This window comes from Capsella rubella, unplaced genomic scaffold (assembly GCF_000375325.1).
Source record: "Capsella rubella cultivar Monte Gargano unplaced genomic scaffold, Caprub1_0 scaffold_7, whole genome shotgun sequence".
Classification (NCBI taxonomy): Eukaryota; Viridiplantae; Streptophyta; class Magnoliopsida; order Brassicales; family Brassicaceae; genus Capsella; species Capsella rubella.
The window spans coordinates 4,564,813-4,591,401 of record NW_006238917.1 but is presented as its reverse complement, the minus strand read 5'-3'; the positions used below and the strand labels follow the sequence as shown (position 1 = coordinate 4,591,401).

At 37.4% G+C, this 26,589-nt stretch overlaps 6 protein-coding genes across 10 annotated transcripts; all 6 read left to right on the top strand.

Moving 5' to 3' along the window:
* The first annotated feature begins 112 nt into the window (after positions 1–112).
* LOC17877502 lies at positions 113–2,339 on the top strand. Its single transcript, XM_006283538.2, has 3 exons — positions 113–508; positions 837–923; positions 1,037–2,339. The coding sequence occupies exons 1-3, from the start codon at positions 266–268 to the stop codon at positions 2,192–2,194; spliced, it is 1,488 nt and encodes a 495-aa protein (XP_006283600.1). The 5' UTR covers positions 113–265; the 3' UTR covers positions 2,195–2,339.
* Positions 2,340–2,872: 533 nt separating this feature from the next.
* Positions 2,873–4,500, top strand: LOC17878273 (ammonium transporter 1 member 4). The gene has a single exon (XM_006285919.2). The coding sequence runs from the start codon at positions 2,873–2,875 to the stop codon at positions 4,391–4,393; it is 1,521 nt and encodes a 506-aa protein (XP_006285981.1). The 3' UTR covers positions 4,394–4,500.
* Positions 4,501–5,712: 1,212 nt separating this feature from the next.
* On the top strand, positions 5,713–6,721 carry LOC17879805. 3 transcript variants are annotated; one of them, XM_023779407.1, is made up of 3 exons: positions 5,713–5,895; positions 6,112–6,208; positions 6,332–6,721. In XM_023779407.1, exons 2-3 carry the CDS (start codon positions 6,123–6,125, stop codon positions 6,564–6,566), a joined length of 321 nt encoding a protein of 106 aa, XP_023635175.1. In that variant the 5' UTR covers positions 5,713–5,895; positions 6,112–6,122; the 3' UTR covers positions 6,567–6,721. The 3 variants fall into 3 exon arrangements, with proteins under 3 accessions (XP_023635175.1, XP_023635174.1, XP_006284813.1); XM_023779406.1 differs by having other exon boundaries at positions 6,100–6,208; XM_006284751.2 differs by lacking the exon at positions 5,713–5,895 and having other exon boundaries at positions 5,902–6,208.
* A 1,193-nt stretch (positions 6,722–7,914) lies between these two features.
* On the top strand, positions 7,915–10,897 carry LOC17879291 (ketohexokinase). Its single transcript, XM_006285617.2, has 13 exons — positions 7,915–8,039; positions 8,137–8,212; positions 8,307–8,396; positions 8,491–8,568; positions 8,665–8,739; positions 8,844–8,896; positions 9,037–9,187; positions 9,458–9,568; positions 9,654–9,780; positions 9,880–9,980; positions 10,063–10,201; positions 10,296–10,348; positions 10,671–10,897. Exons 1-13 carry the CDS (start codon positions 7,915–7,917, stop codon positions 10,752–10,754), a joined length of 1,263 nt encoding a protein of 420 aa, XP_006285679.1. The 3' UTR covers positions 10,755–10,897.
* A 1,221-nt stretch (positions 10,898–12,118) lies between these two features.
* Positions 12,119–22,369, top strand: LOC17879049 (myosin-14). Of its 3 annotated transcripts, none has more exons than XM_023777856.1 (40): positions 12,119–12,194; positions 12,364–12,507; positions 12,975–13,100; positions 13,226–13,369; positions 13,454–13,599; positions 13,700–13,856; positions 13,958–14,016; positions 14,145–14,304; positions 14,766–14,915; positions 14,990–15,126; positions 15,236–15,382; positions 15,472–15,573; positions 15,822–15,879; positions 15,970–16,071; positions 16,158–16,195; positions 16,289–16,415; positions 16,515–16,685; positions 16,767–16,898; positions 16,987–17,096; positions 17,171–17,231; positions 17,337–17,514; positions 17,600–17,805; positions 17,957–18,076; positions 18,355–18,453; positions 18,606–18,818; positions 18,927–19,066; positions 19,161–19,263; positions 19,339–19,383; positions 19,466–19,549; positions 19,642–19,812; positions 19,932–20,084; positions 20,172–20,372; positions 20,476–20,604; positions 20,694–20,764; positions 20,846–20,945; positions 21,039–21,095; positions 21,224–21,280; positions 21,372–21,452; positions 21,544–21,626; positions 21,740–22,369. In XM_023777856.1, the coding sequence occupies exons 2-40, from the start codon at positions 12,505–12,507 to the stop codon at positions 21,849–21,851; spliced, it is 4,533 nt and encodes a 1,510-aa protein (XP_023633624.1). In that variant the 5' UTR covers positions 12,119–12,194; positions 12,364–12,504; the 3' UTR covers positions 21,852–22,369. The 3 variants fall into 3 exon arrangements, with proteins under 3 accessions (XP_023633624.1, XP_023633623.1, XP_023633625.1); XM_023777857.1 differs by lacking the exon at positions 12,119–12,194 and adding an exon at positions 12,222–12,316 and having other exon boundaries at positions 12,417–12,507; XM_023777855.1 differs by lacking the exon at positions 12,119–12,194 and having other exon boundaries at positions 12,215–12,507.
* Positions 22,370–23,892: 1,523 nt separating this feature from the next.
* Positions 23,893–26,536, top strand: LOC111829291. The gene is made up of 2 exons (XM_023778005.1): positions 23,893–26,385; positions 26,495–26,536. The coding sequence occupies exons 1-2, from the start codon at positions 23,893–23,895 to the stop codon at positions 26,534–26,536; spliced, it is 2,535 nt and encodes an 844-aa protein (XP_023633773.1).
* Positions 26,537–26,589: the final 53 nt, after the last annotated feature.

Here is a 26,589-nt window from a genome sequence, read left to right as displayed (position 1 = left end):
GGCCTGGCCTTATTATTATATTAGTTTACATTCTTCCTCAACAGATGCTTTTAATTATTATTATTATTGCTATCATTCAAAAACCCTAATCTAATTTGTTTTCTATCTTCGGCTGTGTCAATGATTCTCAATCAAGCAAAGTATCCGGGAAATGAATCCTTTATTAGTTGATGTATTTTCTCACACGGGACATGCGTTTTTCTTCTTCTTCTTTTGAATTTAGTTTATTTCGAAGAGAAAAAAAATCGCTTTGTTTTTGAGTCCGATGAATCATATAGTTATAGATGTTAGTTCGGGGGAAGAGGATTATAACTCTGATTTGTTTGGCGGAATTCTGAAAGTTTCTGATGAGAAGAGTAAAAGTGCTGATTTGTTTAATCCAATGGTCAAGGATGAAGACGATGACGACGATTGTGTGATTTTGGATTGTGATCCTACAGCCAAGGAGGAGACTGTCATTGACACCTGTGGAACCGATGAAGTCCTTGTTCTAGGACAAAAGGGTGAGGTACTAAGTTTTCAATTTTTTTTTTTTAACGAGTTTACTCAATTTTGGACACTGTACTCTCTAATTTTGAATTGATTAGTGTCACGAGTAGACGAACTTTAAGTTGGGAACTTTTGTAGGAATCTGTGTTCTTTTATAAAAAGTAGATATAGAAACTTGAGTTTGATATGTGCTGACCTGATGAGTATTGGATTCTTCAATATTCATTGTGGACTATTTATCCTAAGTGTATATATAGTTTAAAATCATTAAACTGGGTTTGCTCTGTTTCATTCTTTATACAGCTTGTAGTAACATCTCTAATAAGGAAGTTGTTTTGGTTTTGTAGATAGCTTGTAGGGATTTCCCGCATCCACGACATGCCTGCGCTAAGTACCCGTTCAAATCCACATTACACCAGCAGTTCTGTGAGATGGTGAGGATGATGTGAAGTTTTATCTTTCTTTCATTTTTCTTTGTATCTTTTGATAAAGCGATGATGCTTTCCTTGCTAATTCGTCTTCTTGGTTTTGCTCTCTTTTCTTACAGTGTCACTGTTATGTTTGTGACACCCGTGCTCCGTGTCCTTACTGGTTTCGTGGTCTCTCCCTCCTTGAGCACTGTCATGCCAATGATAAAGACAAGACGTGGAAGAATCAACGACAACGTATCAGGACATTAAATATGCTTCCCCGTCCTGTTTCAAAACATGCTTCCAACATTGTACAACTTAAACGGGTTTCAAGGCCTCAATCTGTACCGTTTCCCCAAAACTCGTCTGCCCCTGTAACTCAGTTTGGAATCCAGGCTTGCTCCACTGCTACTAGTGTTGCGACTCATCCAAACACATACTCCAGACCCGATCATAGAACCGTGCAATTCGAAACATTTCCGAATAATCCTGTGTCACAGCCTCATGCTGTGCAATCATTACCAAATAATAGAAGCGGTTCTTATAATGGTGTCCAGTCATTACCAAATAACAGAAGCGGTTCTTATAATGGTGTGCAGTCATTACCGAACCAGAGAGGCTGCTCTTATAATGGTAATCCAAGTACCCAAACTGTTCCTTCCAATCCATACGTATGGACTCGAACACCAAGTAGCGGCGCTTCTCATCTAGAAAACGGTGTACAGAACATTGCTCAAGGCTCACAAGCGACCTGTTACACTCCTCCCAGTGCTTCACAAGGCAATTCACAGCGTATCATTACTGGTTCTGGCTATATGTCAACTATGCGAGGTCCTCGCACTAAAGAGTCTGCTAGAAAAACTAACCAGACCATGTATTCTGGTGGTCCTCGCACTAAAGAGTCTGTTAGAAAAACTACCCACCACGTTTATTCCGGTAATCTTCAGACAAATGAAGTCCCGTCAATCACTCCAAGTGCTTCACAAGGCAATGCACAGCGTATCGTTGCTGGTTATATTTCAAATGTGCGAGGTCCTCGCACTAAAGAGTCTGCTAGAAAATCTACCCACCACATGAATTATGGTAATCTTCAGACAAATAAAGTTCCGTCAATGACTCCTAATCCTCCGGCGAACCAGCACCAACAACAACCTCAATCAGGAAGCTATAAAGATAGAGTACTGTCAGAGTTTGAAGAATGGCTCTTGGACGACTCATCATCGTTGTATCCTTTGTCTGGTCAAGACAATGCTACTACAGACCCATTCGATTTCGAATCCTTCTTGAATGAATGAGAGACCACAGGATAGTCTAGATTTCCTAACTTAATTATAGACTTAGCTGCACAGAGTTTTAGTCACGAGTTTCTAATTAGAATCCCATCTAATGAATTCATCAGTTCTTTTAGAATGGATCATATCCGTCGTTTTAAATTAATTATTTTTTATCCATGTTAAATAGTTTTTTAAAATTCTAATTTCACCTCATCAAACCAAATTAACTATATTGTATTTATTCACCCAATCAGAAGTAATTCTTACTTTTATAATAGTAAAAGAATTTATAAAAATATAGTTACCACACATTTTTTTTGTTTTGGCTTGGCAACTATAGTCCACACATTACGAAACGTATGTTTGGAAAACTTTTAAAAAGAACCGTAATTTAATTAGAATTACGAAAATTTTGGTTGGTAAAGCTGAGAGGAAAAGTCAAAGCCAAGTACCTACGATAGTGGAAACAAACTGTTACAGAATCCTAAATTTATAGTAGTAAATGAATTACTTCTTTTTTGTTTTTATTCATGAAAATAAAAATAGAATCTGAAAGATTCAAAAGATTCAACAGAATCTCGAGAATCTCTCTACCTTCTTCCTCTATAAACTCTGATATCTCTCTCTCTCTCTCTCTCTCTCTCTCTCTCTGTATTTCTTCATTTCTAAAAGCATCCTCTCTTTTATTACCGTGCAACAATGGCGTCGAGTCTCTCTTGTTCGGCATCTGATTTGATCCCTTTACTATCCGGTGGAGCCAACGCCACCGCAGCAGCCGCCGCTGCCGAATACATATGCGGGAGATTCGATACAGTCGCCGGGAAATTCACAGACGCGGCTTACGCGATCGACAACACTTACCTCCTATTCTCCGCGTACCTCGTATTCTCGATGCAGCTCGGGTTCGCCATGCTCTGTGCTGGATCTGTCCGCGCTAAAAACACGATGAACATTATGCTCACAAACGTCATCGACGCTGCAGCCGGTGGTCTCTTCTATTACCTCTTCGGTTTCGCTTTCGCCTTTGGTGCGCCGTCTAACGGATTCATCGGAAAACATTTCTTCGGGATGAACGATTTCCCAAAACCTTCTTTTGATTATCCTTATTTTCTATATCAATGGACGTTCGCCATCGCTGCTGCTGGGATCACGAGCGGATCCATCGCCGAGAGGACTCAGTTCGTTGCGTATTTGATCTATTCGTCGTTCCTTACGGGTCTTGTTTACCCTATTGTCTCGCATTGGTTCTGGTCTTCCGATGGTTGGGCTTCTCCGGCTAGATCTCACGACCTTCTGTTTCAATCAGGTGTGATTGATTTCGCTGGATCTGGTGTTGTTCATATGGTTGGAGGTATTGCTGGTTTGTGGGGAGCTTTAATCGAAGGACCAAGGATTGGCCGGTTTGGTCAATCGTCTAAACCGGTTGCGTTGCGTGGTCATAGCGCCACGTTGGTTGTTTTAGGAACGTTCCTGCTTTGGTTTGGATGGTACGGGTTCAACCCTGGCTCGTTCGCTACTATTTTTAAATCTTATGGAACAACTCCGGGGGACTCGTTTTACGGACAATGGAGCGCTGTTGGTAGAACTGCCGTGACGACTACGTTAGCTGGTTGCACCGCGGCGTTAACGACTCTGTTTGGGAAAAGACTCATAGATGGGTATTGGAACGTGACCGATGTTTGTAACGGGTTGTTAGGCGGGTTTGCGGCGATTACTAGCGGGTGTTCGGTTGTGGAACCGTGGGCTGCGCTTATATGCGGGTTCGTAGCCGCGTGGGTGCTAATGGGGTTTAATAAACTAGCTGAAAAGCTTGAGTTCGACGATCCGTTGGAAGCGGCTCAGCTTCACGGTGGTTGTGGTGCGTGGGGGATTATTTTCACGGGATTATTCGCGGATAAAAGATACGTTGCTGAGATCTTTGGAGGCGACCCGAACAGGCCTTACGGGTTGTTGATGGGAGGAGGAGGTAGGTTGCTTGCGGCGCACGTTGTTCAGATTTTGGTGATTACGGGTTGGGTTAGTTTGACAATGGGAACTCTGTTTTATATCCTGCATAAACTGAAACTGTTGAGGATACCGTCGGAGGATGAGATCGCTGGGGTGGATCCGACGAGTCATGGAGGGTTGGCTTATATGTACACAGAAGATGAGATCAAGAATGGAATCATGGTTAAGAGGACGGGTGGTGATAATGATGATCAAGGACAATTAGGTGTTTGATTCTTTTGGTTTAGTAAATGTTTATTTGTTTAGCTTTGTGTTTTCTTACTTCTTTTTCTTCTTCTTGTTATCTGTATATATTCATTCTACATTTTTAATGTTGCTCTTTTGCATGGGAATAAAAGTTATATTAGTTTTGCTGTTTACCTCTCATTGCTGTGTCAATTTTGAATTGTTCTTTAAAGTAAATTATTGGGCCTCTAAAATAGATATCAGGGGCCGAGGTTCTTACGCCCAGGACTGATTATAGTTGCATGTAGGCCTACCGAGTTCATATGTTCGTTAGGAAGTATTTTTGCTTAGTGATAGATAGGCTAGTTTATATTGTTGATGTAGTATGTTTATACCGTAGATAATATATATTTATATTGAAAAACAAAAATAGAGGAAATTTTAGTGAATGATGATGATGTTGTATGGGATGAACAAAAGTATATCATACTTGTTATTAAAACTATAATAGAAATTTAAAGCTATAATGTTGTAGTTGAATGTGATTAAAAAAAAAATGTTGAAATTTTCGAATATGAGAAAATTTATAAGACACGTCCGAATGAGACACACAAGTACAAAGGACATCATGATTTCATCATCGCATGCAAAAAAAGACGACAATCAAATAAAAGCAAAGTTAAAAACAAACAACACACACACGAGAATTTGGAAGAGATCGATGTATCAAATAAAACGTAGAGAAATGGAAAGACAAATTGTGTGCTGCCTCTATCTATATTTTGCTCGAACATATAGAAAATTTATTATAAAACTCAAACCAATCTTCCTAAAATCTTCAGTAATATTGAGTAGCGTTGTGACTAGTAATAAATCTTACATTCAGCCATACTAAAAAGCTTCAGGATTCTAGACATGCATGCATTTCTATATATTTGTAACTCCAAATTTAGATTTATTTAGGGTTTTATTGATCTACGCCTACAAAGTTTGTGCTTGAGATGAAAGATTAGGTATGATGTCGGTATCAAAAATAACATTAGGGAGCTATATTTTTGCAAAGGCATATCAAAGGAAAAGACAAAAGAAATCAAAAGTGGGCTACAATTCGACTTTGAGTATTAATGTCGGTATCTTCGAGAACCATTGATTCCCTTATCTAAGTCAGATACTGCACTAATTCACAGCCACTTAAGTTATGCCACGTGATGGTCAAACTGGATTTTTCAGTCAAACCTTTGACCCAGTGGATCCAAGATATTACACATGCATGTTTACTTAAACTATGTGAAAATAGGTAATTTTATTACCATATCTGTAAGGTTAGAATTAGATGCTCTTTTTTCTCTCTTTAACTCTTTTTGGTGTTAGTATCAGTCAACTAAAAATAACATTTATTAAACTATGGCAAGGATATAAAACTTTTTATTGTCTATATATATTCATTAAGTCATAGATTTGGGTCATACAAAAAGCAAAATACAGTATATAAGTTTATAAGTCTGATCCTATTATCAGCGAATAACATCACCATCACATCCATTATTGGGGTAATCTCTGATTCTGTGTCTCTTCTTTTTTTCAAGTCAATAGAGATTTTTTCTCTTTCTTATTACTGCATCGATCCAACTCTTGACTGAATAAATGCATCAAAGAATGGCTTTAACTATTATTACACACTCTCATACTTATCTCTTCTTTTACGTTTTCTCATTTATTTCCTCTCTTTTGCAAAAACTAAAAAAAAAAAAAAGTTTGATTAATAGGATAGGAGGCCATGACAGATCAAAATCCAAGAATCATCGTGGAGACGAAGCCATCTCAAGCTCGTCTTGACGAACTAAAGTTCAAGTCATGGCCCAAGTAAGCAATCGATATGATTCTCCTTGTTTCAATTACTTTCTTCTTTTATAGTATGGTGTTGGAGATAGGATTATAAAATTTTGTCACTTGTGGTATCAAATTGGGAATTTTATTTTCATGAAGGTGGGGTTGTTCACCGGGGAAATACCATTTGATATATGAAGCAGAAGAGATTTGTTACATTCTGAGGGGTAAAGTTAAGGTTTACCCTAAACAACCATCGTCATCAGATGCAGAAGTTGAATGGTGTGTGGAGTTTGGAGCAGGTGATATCGTCACTTTTCCAAAAGGGCTATCGTGTACTTGGGATGTTTCTCACGCTGTTGACAAACACTACATTTTTCTCCACCATTCTTAATTCTTCTTAGCTGTTTTTTTCTTTCTCTTTTCTTTTGTGATTCTTTTTTATTTATTTTGTATTTCTTACATTTTGTGATTCGTAGTTGTTGTATTCTGTGTTCTTTTTGTCGTTTGTTTCTAAGAAGAAATATACATATGTGTGTGCATTAACAATGGCATAGTTTAAAACAATGTTTTCAAAATCCCAAGCTTGAGTAACCCTCATAAATTAAATTCGAATGATCTTGAGATGATTGCTCAGGATCATATCAAAAGACGGTGCATATATAAAACCCTAGTTTCTTCTTCCAATATGTATTAGTATATGAAACCGTAAAACGTTGGATTCTGTCTTAGTCAACAAGAGGGTGATCTTCTTTTTATTAATTTTGTCCCTTTATATGCTTCTACAATGGTAATAAATTTCATTCTTTAAGACCCATTGACCAGTCAACTTTTTATATTGTTTAGCTTTATTTAGGCAAAGCGCCATCTCATAATTTAACATTGAATGATCTCAAACAAACTTGATGGTACGTGTCTTTAGAGTAAAAACTATACGTAACGTATGTCATCCCCAATTAATCAAAAATACCCTAATCATATTCCCATTATCGAAGGCTTAGACTGGTTTTAATCATAATCAAAATCGATTGTGATTTGTGAAGTAGTAAGTGGTACTGTAGGAGAAAGAAACATACGTTTTGAACTTACTTAGGTTAACGTAAAAGTAGACTAGTAGAGTAGTAGTGATGATAACAAAATTTCACCTTTCAACCTGGGGTAGTGTGTGTATCGCTATTTTGTCTTAAGTTTGTACTCTAAAAGTTCAAATCAACATGACATATCGATCGTTGGATAATTTCTCCATCATTAATACTAGCTAGCTTTTACGACTTTATAACAACATAGTAGTAATGTTTTGCGCCATCCATTCACACGTTCCAATGTTAATGTAGGTGCGGTAATCATAGTGTATTAGTTTATCAAAACTAATTCTGGTTAGCATTAAACGTGTTGCTTTGTAGTTTTTAAAAAGGTTCATCGTCGTAGCAATAATAGTATCAACGTGATCACCGTATGTTACTACCATTAGCTCCATTTATTACCATAACAAAACCAACATGTCACATAACATCATCAAAAGAGATACTGTACTCCTTAAATTTTAACACTTGGATTTGAGTTAAAAGTTTTAGTTAAATTAATGCTTACCTAATAGGGAAACAAATTGATTTTTGGCAAACCTTCTAAGTGAGCGAAAGGGTTTTGGTTCAACCGATTGAACCGGCCGGCCGAACCCGAATTTTAGAATAAACCATCTGGATATTAGCACCTGCCACCTAACACACTCTCTCTACGCACACATGGCACCTCACTCCATCTCTCTGTGTTTCTCAGCACCTCACCTCTGCTTCACTCATCTCCCACCACCTCTTCCTCTCTTCTCCTCCTCCGTCATCTCTCTTCCGGTCTTCCGTCACTTCAGGAGGTTGCTTATTTCTCAGTTTACGAGCATCAATTGTGTATTCATTCTCTCTTTTACTTCTCCTTCTGATTGATTGATTCTCTCTTCCTGTATGATTCAGTTTCAGGCCTATTAGAATGGCTTCTTCGTCTCCCTCCATCGATTCTGTTCCTTCTCCGCCGGATAATGCTATCGTCGTGAGTTTTTAATCCATCAACTCTCGTGTTTGGGGTTTTGACTTGAATCGCGCTTATAGGAGAATGAATGCTCATATTCGTGTGGTTTTGGCAGCTTGGTTGTGGTGGCATCGCTGTGGATTTCTTAGCGACGGTTGATTCTTATCCTCAACCTGACGATAAGATCCGAAGCACTAGCCTGAAGGTAAGTGTTCCCTCTCTCTCTCTCTCTTAAGTCTCACCCAATAGCCTGCTGTTTTGGAAGTGATTTAGGGTTTAGGATTTGATACTTTGGTCAGGTGCAAGGAGGGGGAAATGCTGCAAACGCATTAACCTGTGCAGCTCGTTTGGGTTTGAATTCGAGACTGATTAGTAAGGTCATTGATTTTGATTAGCATAAACAGATTTAACAAATCTGAGTAGGGGCATTAGTGTAGCGATGCTAATTGATTAGTAATGGAAAATATCTTTAGGTAGCGAATGACTCTCAAGGAAAAGGTATGCTGGAAGAGCTGGAAGCTGATGGTGTGGATACTTCTTTTCTTGTGGTAATGCTCAATCTTTTGATCATGTGTATTCTTTTGCTCTTTTAAGTTTTGCAATTTTGTTTTCAGTTTCCTAATCTTTCCAGTATTTGATAATCTTGTGGCAGGTCTCTAAAGAGGGCAATTCACCATTTACCTATATCATAGTTGACAAACAAACGTGAGCGTTTTTTCTCTGATGTTGGTTTGTGAATTTGGGGACCTGTTTCCTTATGAAATTAGCTAGATTATGCTATATGTATGACTTGGAATTTATTTGTCTGCATACATCATCAGATCTTCAATGGTTATGTTTTTCAGGAAAACCCGCACTTGTATTCACACGCCAGGAGACCCACCCATGTTACCAACTGACCTTTCTCAGTCTAGTATGTTATCAGCCCTAGACAGAGCAAGCATTGTATACTTTGATGTAAGATTACATGAAACGGCCTTGGTGATTGCAAAAGAGGTAAGCATGCATTTTATGGGTTTTTAGCCTTCAAGTTTCTTGATTTCCCCAAGCACACCAAAACAAGGGTTTATTAGTCATGCAAATAGTAAATTGAATTGCATGTCCTAATGTCCTGTATGTAAGATTAGTCTTTATTAAGTTCATTATATTTGAGGATTTCACACGACTCTATTTAGACTCTCTTTTTTGCTTGTCTACAAAAACATAATATGCCACACAGCCTGCATGTTCATCTCCTCCTGTACTTGTTGCTTTTATCCAGAGCAGGCAGGTCGCAAGAAGATACCTATTCTAGTTGATGCAGAGAAGAAAAGAGATGGATTAGATGAACTCTTGCAATTCGCAGATTATCTTGTCTGCTCAGCAAAGTTTCCTCAGGCAAGTTAGTCTCATTTTTCTCATTGTTTTCGGGCCTCTTTTCTCAGCATTAAGGCCGAAAGTCATAGTCTCTCCCATATTGCAGGTATGGACAGAGGCGTCTTCAACTCCTGGTGCACTCATTTCAATGTTGTTGAGATTGCCAAAACTGAAATTTGTGATCGTGACCTTAGGTGAAGAAGGATGCTTAATGCTTGAAAGAGCTTCAAAAGGTACATTATTTCAGACTTCATGTCACTCACTAGACATCAAAACTTCTTGCATGATCCTTTTCCCTAGTCATGAACATCCTTTGGCTTTGCCGAGTTCAGCAGAAATATTACAATCTCAAGAGACAGATATCGAGAGCTTGTTGGAGACACTAAAGCATAGAAAAGACTCAACCGCAACATATCCAACATGCGTTTCATCGGTAACTAAACATTATAACTCTTTAAGAACTTCTCACCCATATGAAGACAATCTAACCATCCACTCATTCATATATCATGCAGGAGACAACAGAGTTGAAGGCCGACGGGATAGGAACAATGAGTGGAAGATTGTTTCTCGGAACAGCAGAGAAAATTCCTCCAGAAGAGCTTCTTGACACCACCGGTGCTGGTGATGCATTCATAGGAGCGGTTCTATATGGTAAGAAATTTCAAAAGATTTTTGTACACTCCCTGAGAAAGCAGAACTCCAAACACAAAACTGACCGATCTCTACTTGTTTCCTTGATTCGTAGCCATATGCGCCGGCATGCCCCCAGAGAAAATGTTACCATTCGCTGCTCAAGTGGTAACTCTTCATAACTGAACCTCTCTGTTTTGTTTAAAACAATCCATAAGAAACTTCAGCATTACATTAGATAATGTGAATCTTGGATTGCTTTCGGATAACCGAGCTTTCTAATCCTAAGGCAAAACCCAGACTAAACTTGAAGTTTTGAGCCGCCATGTGAATTACCTGGTTGCCATTAGTTTGAGACTCGTATAAATGGCCACTGATGTTTTCTAGCTTCATTGAACCATCACCGTCAGTCTCAAACCCGTTCTTTTCCAAATGGAACACACCTAACATTTCACCCCCAATCTTCGTAACGATTGTTTTGTATTTGCAGGCGGGTTGCAGCTGCCGAGCTTTGGGAGCTCGCACCGGTCTTCCTCGCCGTACAGACACTAGACTTGTACCTTATCTGGTTTGACACTCTGTGTTCCTTTGTCAACTTCTGAGTTCGGAGTCAATTTACTCCATTGCACACTTTCAATATTCTAAATGTTCCAAGTATTGGATGAAATAAAAGACTTGGTGTCAAATAATATTCTGGTTAGGTTTGACTTTTTTTCTTTTTGGGGTCTAATTATTAAACAAAACATAGATGAAAGTGGTGTTATTCTAATCTAAATGCTGGCGATGTGACCGCTTCAACCTTAATCGCGTCCGTAAAAGCGTTTATTTATCAACGGCTAGGATTGCACCGAGCGCTACATCCCCGTAGACTGCTCCAAGTCAAAGGTGGGTAGCCATTAGCCAAGCCCACGCGCCATTTTCTAAGTATGTCGTCACCACTTTCTAAGTATGTCGTCACTTGCTGATGACCCGATGTCTTATAATGACAAAATCATAGACATAATTGCTGAGTCCACGCGCCTTTCTCATTGGCCACTTATGCGGAGCTTATTGCTGTGTCTATCTATCACGAGGTTGGAGTGACGGCGAGATGATCGGCCCGTGTGAACTGGCACAAGCTGACCAATATGAGTCATATACTATAATTTTAGGTTTTGGTTTTGGAAGTTGTTTGAGTGAACACAAAAAATAATTATCAAGACTGAGTTATTTCTTCAAAGGTCCTTGCCATGTTGACAAGTGACAACTCTACTCTACCAAGTAACCACTTCTTCGTATCCATGCATCCCCTCGAAGTAAATGATACTAAGCAGTCTTGCACGCAACTTTTGTTTTTCTTCTTTATATCTCCAATTTATCAACAATCCACGCAAAGTTTGATATTAGCTAGGAAGAATATATATATGTCTGTATATCATGGAAGATTGATCTGGTCAGCAAGTTGTATAATTTTTGTTTCTTGTAACCAAGATTATTACATCGTGTTTTGTTTATGGGGTCAACAAGATTAAAGATTACATTGTTGTTTACTATCACTTGTTGATATTAGTATAATTTGTTCGATGCTGCTTAATCCAACACTTTCCCCGTTACAAGATCAACATGTCAATTGATAACGATCTAGTGGTTGAAAAATTGATTATGAGAAACTGTTTTTCATTACAATTTCAGTCATGGTTAGCCATGGTAGACGTCTTTAATGGTAAAAATATCTTTAACAAGGAGAATATATGTGTATACTAGTATCTTGGAAATTAGTCCTAGATTAAAGAAAATGAACTTTTAATTAACGAAATGGTAAATAATTTAATAGATTGAGAGTCATTAAAGGGAACCTTATGAATTAAATGGTAAATTAACGCTTACTTACCTTAATTACTCGGAAAAGACTTTTACCTTTATAAGCTAGTAAAAAGCTCGACGACTTATGACTAATGACTAAAATGCTCTGAGAAATCGGAAAAGAAAGAAAAAAAAACAACAACAACGACGAAAGCGTCTCTACACAAAAGAGGTGTTTGTTTAGGATTTCTTCTTCTCGAGCCAATTTGAATATTTGTTTAATGTTTTGTTTGCTTGAAGGTTTCTAAGTTTCTGAGACTTCCATTGGATTCAATCGCATTTCTTATTTTAATGGTGATGTATACTCTTGAATGATATATCTCTGGGTTTTGGAGTTACAGAGTTCGTCTGCTCCTTGCCTTTATTTACATAAAGACATTTGTCTCCGTTATAGCTTGTGGACGATCATCGGAGCAACCTCATGCTTTTAGATCCAACAGCAAGCTAAATAGTTTCTGATCGGTTTCTTCTCCCGTTGCTAAATGGTATTGTAATTTTTCTTTTTTGGGTTTTATTTTCCGTTCACATTCTATTATGGAGTTTTAAAAATTTCGGAGTGTCTTTGATTCTATGTCGATTTGTTTCTTCGTATCGTTTTGAATTTGTTTTATCTGTTTTCTTAAGTAGCTGACTGATCCGTGGTTGGACTTTGATTTAAGTTGAATGATCTATTTCTTCGAATTGGATTATTTGAACTCCCGAATTGGTTTCATGCACTGATTGATCTTTGTGGGATTTAGAATGTTTAGGTGAAATCCGAGAAATCGGGGGTGGTAACGACTTTTCATTGATTCATCATTGACCATGATTTTCATGTGTCAGGACTGATTTACTAGAATTTTTTTAGCTGAACCTCACGTTTCAGTTTTGGAATATAATCATCTTGGTTTCATCTGAATCTTTTGCTTTGGTGTTTCAAGGTTATGAGTATCGGAATTGTTGGTTTTTACAGGCTTGTACTACAGTTAATGTTGGCTCTTCCGTCTGGGTGGAAGATCCAGAGGCGGCATGGATTGACGGTGAAGTTGTCGAGGTTAAAGGAAATGATATTAAGGTCCTATGTACCTCAGGGAAGACGGTATGTTTCACCTGTTTGATTTATTAAACTGGCATCAACATCTGAAGTTTCGATTTTTCATTGTCCGAATATCGATACGAGGATTAAGTTTTAAGCGACTTTGCTACATTACTGGGATTTTTCAGGTGGCTGTTAAAGTTTCAAATGCATACCCAAAAGATATTGAAGCTCCAGCTTCTGGAGTGGATGATATGACAAGGCTAGCATATTTACATGAACCAGGAGTCCTCCAAAATATGAAATCAAGATTTGATATCAACGAAATATATGTGAGTATTCTATTGAAGATTTGAAGGTCAATATTTGCTTTCACTTTGTTAGGAATTTCCTTTAATATATATCTATTCTTCCAGACTTACACAGGGAATATCCTGATTGCTGTAAACCCTTTTAGAAGACTACCGCATCTTTACAACAACCATATGATGCAACAATATAAAGGTGCAGGCTTTGGAGAATTGAGCCCTCACCCGTTTGCAGTTGCTGATGCAGCTTACAGGTGCTTGCCATGTTATTTTAGAGTTTTTTTTGGGTCTCCCTTTGGTACATGTTTGCTCTCTCCTGTTTGACATTCTTTGGCTTGTTTACATTGGGGGTAGACAAATGAAAAATCAGGGCATAAGTCAATCAATCTTGGTAAGTGGTGAAAGTGGAGCGGGGAAAACTGAGACTACTAAATTGCTCATGCAATATCTGGCAGACATGGGAGGTCGAGCTGTTTCCGAAGGAAGGACTGTTGAAAAGAAAGTTTTGGAGGTTATCCATGGCATATCCTTTAGTATATACCTTCTGGATTGTTTTCGTGAAGTAGATTTGAAAATCATTCTGAGATATGTTGATGCTTTTTTTTTATGCAGTCTAACCCTGTTCTAGAAGCATTTGGAAATGCAAAGACTGTCAGGAATAACAATTCCAGGTTTATATAGTATAAAATATACCTATACATATGCATGTGTGTGTGCTTATATACTTTTTTCTTTTTCTTTTGTGTTGAATATCCTTAAATACCTATTGATTCATGTTTATAATCATTATATGTTGCAGTCGATTTGGTAAATTTGTGGAGATCCAATTCGATCAAAGGGGAAGAATATCAGGAGCTGCAATCAGGACTTATCTGTTAGAGAGATCGCGGGTTTGTCAAGTCTCAGATCCTGAGAGGAACTATCACTGTTTTTACATGCTCTGTGCTGCACCACCTGAGGTACATATGGGTTGTCTCTCTTTATAAAGTTCTTCCCAACTATGTCTTCTCATTGGGAACGTCAGAATCTGATTTGGTATTGAATATAGCTATGGATCAGAATTTGCTCTGTACTCCCAATTATGTTAATATCCATAGTAAATAACTCAATTGCTTGGATTTGTTGGTGGACGTTTATTAAAAGTCTGTTAGAAGCATCATTGGAATTGTGCATATGAGATATTTACTGAAATGATTCTTGTGTATCACTGAATGATATGAGATACAGAGAAGGGTTAGCTAGAGTGATTACAGAGGAAATTAAGACAGTAAATAACAGATCAATTACAGGGATTTGATATGTCTTAGGAAATCAGATAATAAGCTTTCCTTAACACTCTACAGTGCAGTCTTCCATGAAGGACGTGTCATCAAAATTCTTACCCTGATGTTTTCTCATTGTCCTTTGATTAATTAATCAGGACATAAAAAAATGGAAATTGGCGGATCCAAGAAAATTTCATTACTTGAATCAATCTCAATGCATTGAGTTGGAGAGAATGGATGATGCGAAGGAGTATCGTGAAACTAGAAAGGCAATGGATGTTGTTGGAATAAATTCAGAGGAGCAGGTAGTATTTTTTTGTCATTCCCTTGGTAGAAATTATGCTATATATGAGTGTATTTTGATATAGTTTTATGTCAGGAAGCAATATTCCGAGTTGTGGCTGCTATCCTTCATCTAGGTAACGTTGAATTTGGAAAAGGGAAAGAAGCAGACTCGTCAGCCCCAAAAGATGAGACATCCAACTACCATCTGAAAACTGCAGCTGAGCTTTTCATGTGAGTAACTACTTGATTATCTATGACTTTAATATGTGAAACCCTTCCTGAAACTGGTTCATTGAACATTGAATAAAGAAGTTATTTCTGACTCCTTGGATTTCGTCAGGTGCGATGAGCAGGCACTGGAAGATTCTCTTTGTAAACGTGTAATTGTGACACATAATGAAATCATTACGAAATGTCTGGATCCAGAATCTGCGGCACTCAGCAGAGATGCATTGGCAAAAACTGTGTACTCAAAATTGTTTGATTGGTATGTCTAGTTTCACACATTCGGAGTTGGGTTGTTGGATGCTTCTTAGTTTAGTTAACTTTTCTTAACGTGCTCTATTGCTCTTTCAGGATTGTGAACAAGATCAATAATTCAATTGGACAAGATCCTGATTCAAAATATTTGATTGGAGTGCTGGATATATATGGGTTTGAGAGTTTCAAGACAAACAGGTGCTTAAGCGGTATGCCTTTTGTTTGATAAGGGAATGGAACCAGTTTAGGGAAATACTTTGGAACTTAGCGTGATAGAAAATTAAGTCTCAGCATTTCACATGATAGTTTTGTTTGTTGGTTTTCTATGGATTTCTAGTTTTAGTAATCTATGGAAAGGGTAGTTTGATCTCCTTTCTTACATATTTATTATGAAACGGAAGGAAGTGATTAATGTATATCAAATGGATTTTCCATGCACTTTGCAGTTTTGAGCAATTTTGCATCAATTTGACGAATGAGAAACTTCAGCAACATTTTAATCAGGTTTTTCTGAGGTTTTTTCATATTCAGATCGCTGGTATCCTTCAGCTCGAATTGTCTCTAATAGTGATCCATGTTTTCTTTTCCGGGCAGCACGTCTTCAAAATGGAACAAGATGAATATAATAAAGAAAAAATTGATTGGAGTTACATTGAGTTTGTAGATAATCAAGATATTTTGGACCTTATTGAAAAGGTAGCTAGTTTCACCATGTTAAATCTGTTACATCTTACTTAGTATTGTTTATAATACACTATTCATCATTATTTTGCCATGCTCAGAAACCTGGTGGTATCATTGCTCTCCTGGATGAAGCTTGGTATGTGTACTTAAATTGATATTCTTCTACACGTGTTTTCTCTTTCTCCTTTCATATCCATATTGTACTTAAATTTATGCATGTATCTTGCAGCATGTTCCCAAGATCAACGCATGAAACCTTTGCTCAGAAGATGTATCAAACGTTCAAAGATCACAAACACTTTAGTAAGCCAAAATTAGCTCGTACTGACTTCACAATTTGCCACTATGCTGGTGATGTGAGTATACACTTGCTTTGATGTTTGTACTATTGTCATGCAATATTTCCCAGAAAACTAGTTTTTCATACCATAATAAGGCCTACATCATATTTTCAGGTAACTTATCAGACTGAACAGTTCCTGGATAAGAACAAAGATTATGTTGTTGCCGAGCACCAGGCTCTGCTAAATGCTTCGAGGTGCGCATTTGTTGCATGTCTCTTTCCCCTCCTTGCGGAAGATGCTAACAAAAAATCGAAGTTCTCTTCTATTGGTTCACGATTTAAGGTGCAGTAAATGAGGTAGTTTATGCAAAGTGTTGTATATTTGATCTCATGACTTCTGAAGCTTCTTTCTTACTCAATGCAGCAACAATTGGTGACATTGCTTGAAACGCTGAGTACTACTGAGCCTCACTATATTCGTTGTGTGAAGCCCAATAATCTTCTGAAGCCTTTGATCTTTGAGAACCAAAATGTTTTACAACAGCTACGATGTGGGGTGAGATTTCCGTACTTTGTTTTCTTTTTAAAACGTGCTTGTAATAGTTATGTGCAAGTTTTAAATTCTAAGTGTGCATATCTTTTAGGGTGTCATGGAGGCAATCAGGATTAGCTGTGCAGGATTTCCTACAAGAAAAAGATTTGAAGAATTCCTAGACAGATTTAGCATCCTTGCACCTGAAGTTTTGAATAAGAGGTTCCCCTTTCTTCAATTAAAGTTTGGAAACTAAGTATATAAACATTCTAACTTTTGGTTGGCCTGCGTTCTAGTTCTGATGATGTAGCTTCCTGCAAGAAACTTCTTGAAAAAGTTGCACTCCAAGGATACCAGGTACGTTTTTGAAGCACCATATTCTAAATACTTTGCAATGTGGCTAAGCTTTAAAATTCTGATGAAGAGCATCTGATTGATCCTTCTTTTGTGATGCTCATTCAGATTGGTAAGACGAAGGTTTTCCTCAGGGCTGGACAGATGGCTGACTTAGATGCTCGGAGAAATGAGGTCTTAAGCACAGCAGCCAGCAGAATCCAGAAAAAATTCCGCGCCTACTTGTCCCGCAAAACTTTTACGATGCTTCGCAAGGCTGCAATAACTATGCAGGCTGTGTGCAGAGGTACTTTAAAATTTGATGAATAATATCCGACTTTACTAAATGTTTCTATTTATTCATTCTCTGCTTTGTTTTCCGTGGTTTATAGGTCAACTTTCTCTACATATCTTTGAGGGATTGCGCAGAGAGGATGCTGTTCTGAAGATTCAGAGAGACATACGGATGCACCTTGCTAGGAAGTCTTACAAAGAATTATATTTTTCTGCTATTTCCATTCAATCAGGAATTCGCGGTATGGCTTCTCGTGACGAGCTACGGTTCCAAAGGCAGAACAAGGCGGCAATCATGATTCAGGTGTTGTACACATTTCTGGTGGAAGATTGTGAATGCCTAAATTTATCTTTTCTTACGTTTTTGGTTCATCTACTAGATATGGGATTTCCTTCTTCTTCCCAACTTCCTTTGAAGTTCATGAATTTGAGTTTGTTCTCTTTATGTATAACAGAGCCATTGCCGCAAATTCCTGGCCAAGTTGCACTATCAGAGGCTAAAGAAAGCAGCAATTATAACACAAAGTGCATGGAGAGCAAGGTTAGCCCGTCAAGAACTGCGGAAGCTTAAGACGGTGAGCTTTCTATTGTGTATCCTCTTTTTTGTATCAGCACATTAAGCATAGTCTATAGCAATTGCAACACTTCAGATAATGTTTGTTTTAAGTTGAGTTATATATTGGAAATATATGAGCTTACATAATGGATTACGTGAGGTTTTATAAATGAGCTAGCTCGTTTGACGCTGCTGCTGGAAGTTATCTTTGTCGTTTGAGGGTCTACGTATTTTAGGCAGAAGATGTCAGCTTCTCCCAAAATAATTGCAATAACGGTGCCTTCATTTTTCGTGCAGGCTGCAAAGGAAACAGGAGCCCTTCAAGCTGCCAAGAATAAGCTTGAGAAGCAAGTGGAAGAACTCACATGGAGACTGCAGCTAGAGAAACGCATGAGGGTAAGTAATAAAGCACTCATCCTTTTGGCATTCCTCTTTTTATCTCTTTTGGAAGTAGTATTTTCATTGCAAAAGCCCTTCTCTAGAATAACTGGAATTAGATACTTAACAATAACATATCCTTCATCTATTTTGTGGCTTTAACTATTCAGACGGACATGGAAGAAAGTAAAACACAAGAAAATGCAAAACTACGATCAGCTTTTGAAGAAATGCAACTTCAATTCAAGGAAACCAAAGCCAAACTCTTGCAGGAACTGGAAGCTGCTAAAAATACGGCAGAATTTGTTCCTGTGTTGCAGGAGGTTCCTGTAGTTGACACAGAGCTAGTGGAGAAGCTAACTAGTGAAAATGAAAAGCTCAAGGTAGGAATTTAGCTTTGTTTTTATTTCTTTGTGTTTATTTAGGATTTTAAAGCTGTAATATATCTCAAGGAAGGTTTAACATTTCCTTGATTTCTCATTTGGTTTCAGTCCTTGGTAAGTTCACTAGACCTGAAGATTGATGAAACAGAGAAAAAATTCGAGGAGACAAGCAAACTAAGTGAGGAGAGGCTGAAGCAGGCTCTAGAGGCTGAAACTATTATTGTCAATTTGAAAACTACTGTGCACGAGTACCCACTATACATCTTTCAGTCTCTTAATGAATTCACCAAAGATCCCTTTGGCACTCAACATTAAGCATATTTTTCACGTGTTCATTTGCAGACTTCAAGAAAAAATCTTGGATGTGGAATCCGAGAACAAAATATTGAGGCAGAAATCCCTCATCCAGACATCAGGAAATCTTCCTCCGACTACTCCGGTTAAGGTATATCTGAGAAGAAACATACTTGGATGGTTACACAATCATTGATAATTAAAAGTATTACTCTCCTCTTTGCAGGCCTCGCAAAATGGTCACTTTACTAGCAAAGAAAGTATGTTCAATGTAAGTAGTGTCTTGCCTTTTATCTCGCTTGCCCTAAATTACGTTCAATCTGTTTGCATGTCCTTAAAAGACATCTCTGCAGAGATCTGATATTGGAACACTGGCAAGAACCCAAGAACAAGAATCTGATGCAAAAAGTCGTAAATATCATTTGGAACGTCAACGTGTATGTTATTAGTTGAATTAATCTATTCTGTATTTTTCTGACCTGTCAGATGTGCCTTTTTAAACTGAAGAGTGATATTTTTCTTGCCATAGGAGAATGTTGATGCTCTTATCAACTGCGTAGTAAATAATATTGGATTCAACCAGGGGAAACCTGTTGCGGCATTTACAATATACAAATGTCTTCTTCATTGGAAATCCTTTGAAGCTGAAAGGACTAGTGTGTTTGATCGCCTTGTTCAAATGATTGGTTCTGCTATTGAGGTAGGTACTGAATTTCATGTCAAGTCTTTATACTTAAGACATTATTACCCAAGGATGGGATATTTTGCTTTTCTTATATATAATAATCACAATTGAGATTTTACGATCATTACATTCAGGATGAAGATGACAACGATCATTTGGCTTATTGGTTGTCCAATACTTCAACCTTGTTGTTCATGATCCAACAAAGTCTGAAACCCGGTGCGACTGGTGCCACTCCACAGCAAAAACCACCTGTTTCTACCTCTTTGTTTGGAAGAATGGCCATGGTATATATGCCTTTGTTTTTCTATTTTAATGAACTTGTGCTCTAAAATTAATGAAGTTTTCTGAAACATTATCTTCAAAAATACCAGGGTTTCCGTTCAGCACCTTCTTCTGCCGAGACTTCTGCAGCAGCAGCAGCTGCAGCGGCTGCAGTGATTCGCCCTGTTGTGGCCAAGGATCCAGCTTTGCTTTTCAAACAGCAGCTTACAGCTTACGTAGAAAAGATATTTGGAATGATTCGGGATAACCTGAAAAATGAGTTGCAAACTTTGCTTTCCCTTTGCATCCAGGTCGGCTAAGAAAAAATTTCAATGTTCCCTTAATACCATGATTACTATTGGACTTCTTTTCCTTCTAGATATGTGGTTGTCTGATATGAATGGAACTCTCTAGGCACCGCGGACATCAACAGGACGTTCATTACGATCTGCAAAGTCAATGGGCAAGGATTCTCCTTTAGAACACTGGAAGGGGATTAATGAAGGCTTAAACGCCATTCTAATCACACTGAAGGAGAATTTTGTATGGGAAATCAATAAAACTCGTCTTCTCCAGTCATGTTTTCTTTCTCTTTATTGTCTGGAAATTCTTATAGTTCTTTCCACTTTCAGGTTCCTCCTGTTCTTATCCAAAATATATTTACTCAGACATTCTCATTCATCAATGTCCAATTATTTAACAGGTAATAGATTGTTTATTTTCTATCATTAACTAGGCATGTCCATATAAGGCATTATTATAACGTATTCATTCTTCTCTGTAGCCTTCTTTTGCGACGAGAATGTTGTACATTTAGCAACGGAGAATTTGTAAAATCTGGTTTAGCATTGCTTGAGGAATGGTGCAGTGAAACAAAAGAAGAAGTATTCCCTAGTGATATCCTTTCTACTTATGTGAATTTATTGATTTATGTGTAGCACAATTTGGCTCATTATACCTGTCCTCTTTAATTGCAGTTTACTGGCTCATCCTGGGATGAACTTAAACATATCAGGCAAGCAGTCGGCTTCTTGGTATGTTCTTTTACACTTGTCTGATTATAAGAAAAGTCATCTATTCTATATTCCACATTTCCAATATTTGCTAGTAAGAGGTTTGTGCACTTTTCATGATTGTCCTTTGAATTGGCATTTACCAACAGGTTATCCATCAGAAGTATAGAATCTCATACGATGACATTGCACATGATTTATGCCCTGTGAGTCCTTCCGTTGGCTTGACCCTTCTACTCATAATAGACGGATACTATGCATTAAATCTAAATTTGAACGTGGTGCTCAATTTTGCAGATCCTTAGTGTCCAGCAACTTTACAGAATATGTACACTATACTGGGATGACAGCTACAATACAAGAAGTGTATCCCAAGATGTAAGTTTCTCTTCAGAAATAGCTCTCTCTCTCTCTCTTTCTCCTGCTCTATCTGTTCTTGTGCTTTTGCTAATTTCATGTTCATGAACAGGTGATTTCAAACATGAAAGTGCTTATGACAGAGGAATCAAACAACGCTGACAGCAACGCCTTCTTGTTAGACGAAGATTCTAGGTAACAAAATAACCATAAGTTCAAAATCTTTATATCTGCCATTTGGGAGCTTTGTTTAATTTTTTAGGATAAAAACCGAAATTCCTTTTTTTTTTTTTTTTTTTCCTGCTCAGCATTCCGTTCTCGGCTGATGATCTATCGAGTTCAATGGAAGAGAAGGATTTTGCGGAAATGAAACCAGCTGAAGAACTTGAAGAAAACCCAGCATTCAGTTTCTTACTATAACGGTGAAGATACCAAGAGAAGCAGCAGGTGTACCGTCCCTTCAAGAACACACCAGTAGAAGCATGACGAAGAAGAACAAGAACATGTGCTGGAGATTCCCAAATACTTTTTTTCATTCATCACCGTTATGGTGAGACATAGATAGATTGATTGATTCTCTCCATTTCGTTTCTTTGTTATTCATTGTGTCTCAGATCATCCCAGAAGTTCCTTAAGGTCTCTCTATGCTTTGGCTGGGAGAGAAAGAGAAGAGACATGGAAACCCTGATGTTTTGTTCTTCTTGTGCAGTTTTCTTCTCTCCTTTCTTCTTTTTGGGTCAAGTTTAGTTTTAAGTTTTGGTGGTTTTGTATCTATCTGGTGAAAAATGCACCATTATAGCAAAAGATATTTTTTTTTTGGTGGGAATTATAGCAAAAGATATAACAACTCGTGTTTTGATTTGTACAAAAGGAAACAACTCAAGTGGGTAAATTAAAAGATATATAGTAGTTTGCTATATATTGGATTTATTATGTTATGTATCATTGCTTTTCTTTAGTTTTGTGATATACAATTCGCAAATCATTACCAGATTTATTATTTATAAATCTTCATATACATGCATGGACCCTGAAACGCACGCATAATTACGTTGACGTAGTAATATCCACATCTTCAATAACAGGAATTTTTCTATATTACTATGTCAACATAATTTTATTTTAAGTTCGAAAACAATAAGTCACCTAATTAATCATTACCAGAACAACCACCATTGTCATTCTTTCGAAAAATGAAGCTAATGCGCCACGAAACAAAACCCAACAAGACGATGATGAATGCGATGATACTCCATACGATAATGTTTGTAGTTTCCGAACTCATTTTTCCCTTTCACAACGTACGTACCACAACAGTTGTCTTCTCCTTTTGCTTTTCTTTCTTCAGTGTCAAATGTGTTTTGTGTTTCCTCTTCTTTTCTCGCACAATAACGTTTATATGAAGCTATACAAAATTAATACTATCAAATACTCCCTCTGTTCTAATTATATACATGATTATTTAGGTTTATAATTTTTTTAAAAAAATATATGATTTTTTCTCACAAATCTATGCACTTTAATTATAACTTTACTGCTTTTCAAAATTTATATTATGCAGATTGTTTTTTTATAGGTTAAATTATGTCAAAGTAGTTATTTAATGATGTTTTAAAGTTTAAATATAAACTAAAATTAAATGGTTCATTAATCTATAAAGAGTAATTAAGAAAGCTCTTACATGCGTCCTTCTTTGTCCCTTTGTACAACGATACCATTTTGAGCTAACAAGATGAATACATAATGCGAATGAAAAGGAGAGCATAAAAGAGAGTACAACTTGTGATAATCAAAAGAGAGAGAAGATGAGAGATTTGGTTCAACATAATAAGCGTTCCCTTCAAGGTGATCACGGTGGTGAGCTTGACACTTGAATAAAGCGCAACCACGTACACTAATACGATTCTTCCCAGTCGGTTGTGAACTGTTGGAGTAGTAATAGGTTGAGAACCAAGAGAGGCTAGCTTATTAACATATAATGTTTATATTGTATACTTAGAATAGGATAAGGTTTCCTTTAGCTTATTCCTACTCTTAATATACATGTACATATAAATATTCTTGTACAGTCTTATGATTCATTAATGAGAATTCTATTCTTTCATATCAAAGTGTTAATATGGTATCAGAGCACTAAACTCTCTCTACACTTTGTAACAAACTTTTCTCATTCTCACTCACTCATCTCAAACCGAGTCAACTCAGTCATCCATGGCGTCGTGAGCTTCGTTCAGCTACGATTTGTCCTCTGAGCTTCGTTTACTTCTCTTCATCGATCGATTTAATCAATGAGTGCTTCAAATCGTCATCAGTTTTCAATCTTTTTCAAAAATTTCACCAATCTTCTTCATTCGTTTCTCACTTCCGCTACTCTCATTCTTTTCTTTCTTCTCTTGATTCATCTTCATTTCTCTTGATTCGATCTTTTCTTGGCATTTTCTCATCTTGGAATTCAATAATCATGACAACTCAAACATCCACTCGTGATTCAACTCGTGATTCAACTCGTGATTCAACTCGGACTACTACGACGGATCAGTATGATAATCCGTACTTCTTGCATAATTCTGATCACGCAGGTATGTCAATCGTTTCTGATCGTCTTTCAACCGGAGCTGAGTTCTATTCTTGGCGTAGATCTGTTAGAATGGCGCTTAATGTGCGAAATAAGCTTGGTTTTATCGATGGAACGATACCAAAACCTGCAGAAGACCATCGAGATTTTGGATCTTGGTCGCGATGCAACGACATTGTTACTACTTGGATTATAAATTCTGTTGATAAGCAGATTGGACAGAGCTTGTTATACATCTCTACTGCTGAGGGAATTTGGAAAAATCTAATGGCAAGATTCAAGCAAGATGATGCACCAAGGGTGTATGAGATAGAGCAGAAGCTTTGCTCGATTCAACAAGGTTCAATGACCATTGCTTCTTATTACACAGCATTGGTAACATTGTGGGAAGAATACAAAAATTATGTGGAATTGCCGATTTGTACTTGTGGAAGATGTGAATGTACTGCAGCAGCACTTTGGGAAAAATTGCAGCAAAGAAGCAGAGTAACAAAATTTTTGATGGGGCTGAATGAATCTTATGAATCAACTAGGAGACACATTCTGATGTTAAAGCCTATCCCCAATCTTGAAGATGTTTTTAACATGGTTGTCTCTGATGAAAGACAGAAGTCTATCAAGCCAAAGCCAGAGGGAATGGTATTTCATGCTTCTGATAATATGCAGGGTTATCAAGCTCCATCTCCGAATCAAATGATATATCAAGGTCTATCGGATAATAGTGCATATGTTGCAGTCTACAACAATAGTAGCTATCGACCCCGGCCATCATCACGTCCTATGTGCACACACTGTGGACAGGCTGGTCATGTTGTTCAAAAATGCTTTAAGTTGCATGGTTATCCCCCAGGATACATCCCTGGTTTCAAAAGCACATTCTCTGGATATCAAGCACCACAACAACAACGACCACAAACATCTTTTCAAGCTCCTACTTCATCATATCAGTATCGAGGACAGTCTACTACTACTGCTGCACGGCCATCGTCTCATGCTGTTGCAAATGTCATGACTGATGCTGTTTCGACCTCGAATACTCCACCAATAAATTTTGATGTCAGCACATTGAGCAATGATCAGGTTCAGACATTGATACAACAACTGAATGCACAGGTTCATGTTTCAGAGAGTTCAATTCCATCTGCTAAAGCTTCTATCACTGAACATGGTGCTATGTCTATCCAATCCTCAGCTGGTATCAATTCTTTTCCTTCTTTTCCATCGATTTTTCCATCCACATCTCTTCGATTTGAGAATAATAAACTCACATTTCAACATCAATGTCTTTCATCATTATCAAAAGCTATTCCTCATGGTAGTTGGATCATAGATAGTGGGGCTACTAGTCATGTTTGCTCTGACTTGGCATTTTTTAATGAAACTGTCACAGTCACTGGAGTCACAGTTTCTCTTCCAAATGCAGCTAGAGTGGACATCAAACATTGTGGCACTGTTCCATTGTCACATTCACTCATTTTGCATGATGTTTTGCATGTTCCTTCTTTTCAATTCAATCTTATATCTGTTAGTACTCTTTTAAAACATAACAATGGGTCAGCTCATTTTTATCCTGAATTTTGTTATATCCAGGAGTGTATTCAGGGATTGATGATTGGTAAAGGAATTCTTCTACATAATCTGTATATCCTGCAACCTGCATCATCATCCTTACCATCGTCTACTCTCACTCTTGATCATGCTGAAAGTCACTTCTCTGGATCCTTGAAAGTCGATGGACATCTCTGGCATCAACGCCTAGGACACCCATCCTCTGACAAGTTAAAGTTTTTGTCTGGTATTTTACCTTTGTCTTCTTTACAATTAGATCAGCATTGTAGTATTTGTCCTTTAGCTAAACAGAAACGGCTACCCTTTGAGTCTAATAACCACATGTCTTCACTTCCATTTGATCTTCTTCACTTAGATGTATGGGGGCCTTTCTCTATTGAATCTGTAGATGGTTTTAAGTATTTTCTCACCATAGTCGATGATTGTACTCGTGTTACTTGGGTTTATATGATGAAAACTAAATCAGAAGTAATAAAGCATTTTCCAGATTTTCTAAAGCTTGTTGATACTCAATATAAATCAAAGGTTAAGGCTATAAGAACAGATAATGCTCCTGAATTAGCTTTTACTGATCTAGTTAGAGAACATGGAATGATTCATCAGTTTTCTTGTGCTTACACTCCCCAACAGAATTCAGTGGTAGAAAGAAAACATCAACATTTACTAAATGTAGCAAGAGCATTGATTTTTCAGTCAAAAGTTCCATTAGAATACTGGAGTGATTGCTTGTTAACTGCTGTCTTTTTAATCAATCGTACTCCTACACCTCTGTTGAACAATAAGTCACCATATGAACTACTTACACAGAAGGTTCCTGATTACAGTTTTCTGAGAACATTTGGCTGTTTATGTTATGTCTCGACATTATTGAAAGATAGGCATAAGTTTAGTCCTAGGGCTGATCAATGTGTCTTTTTAGGATATTCTTGTGGTTATAAAGGCTATAAAGTGTTGCATCTAGATACTAATAAAGTTTCAATAACCAGGAATGTCATTTTTCATGAGCATGTGTTT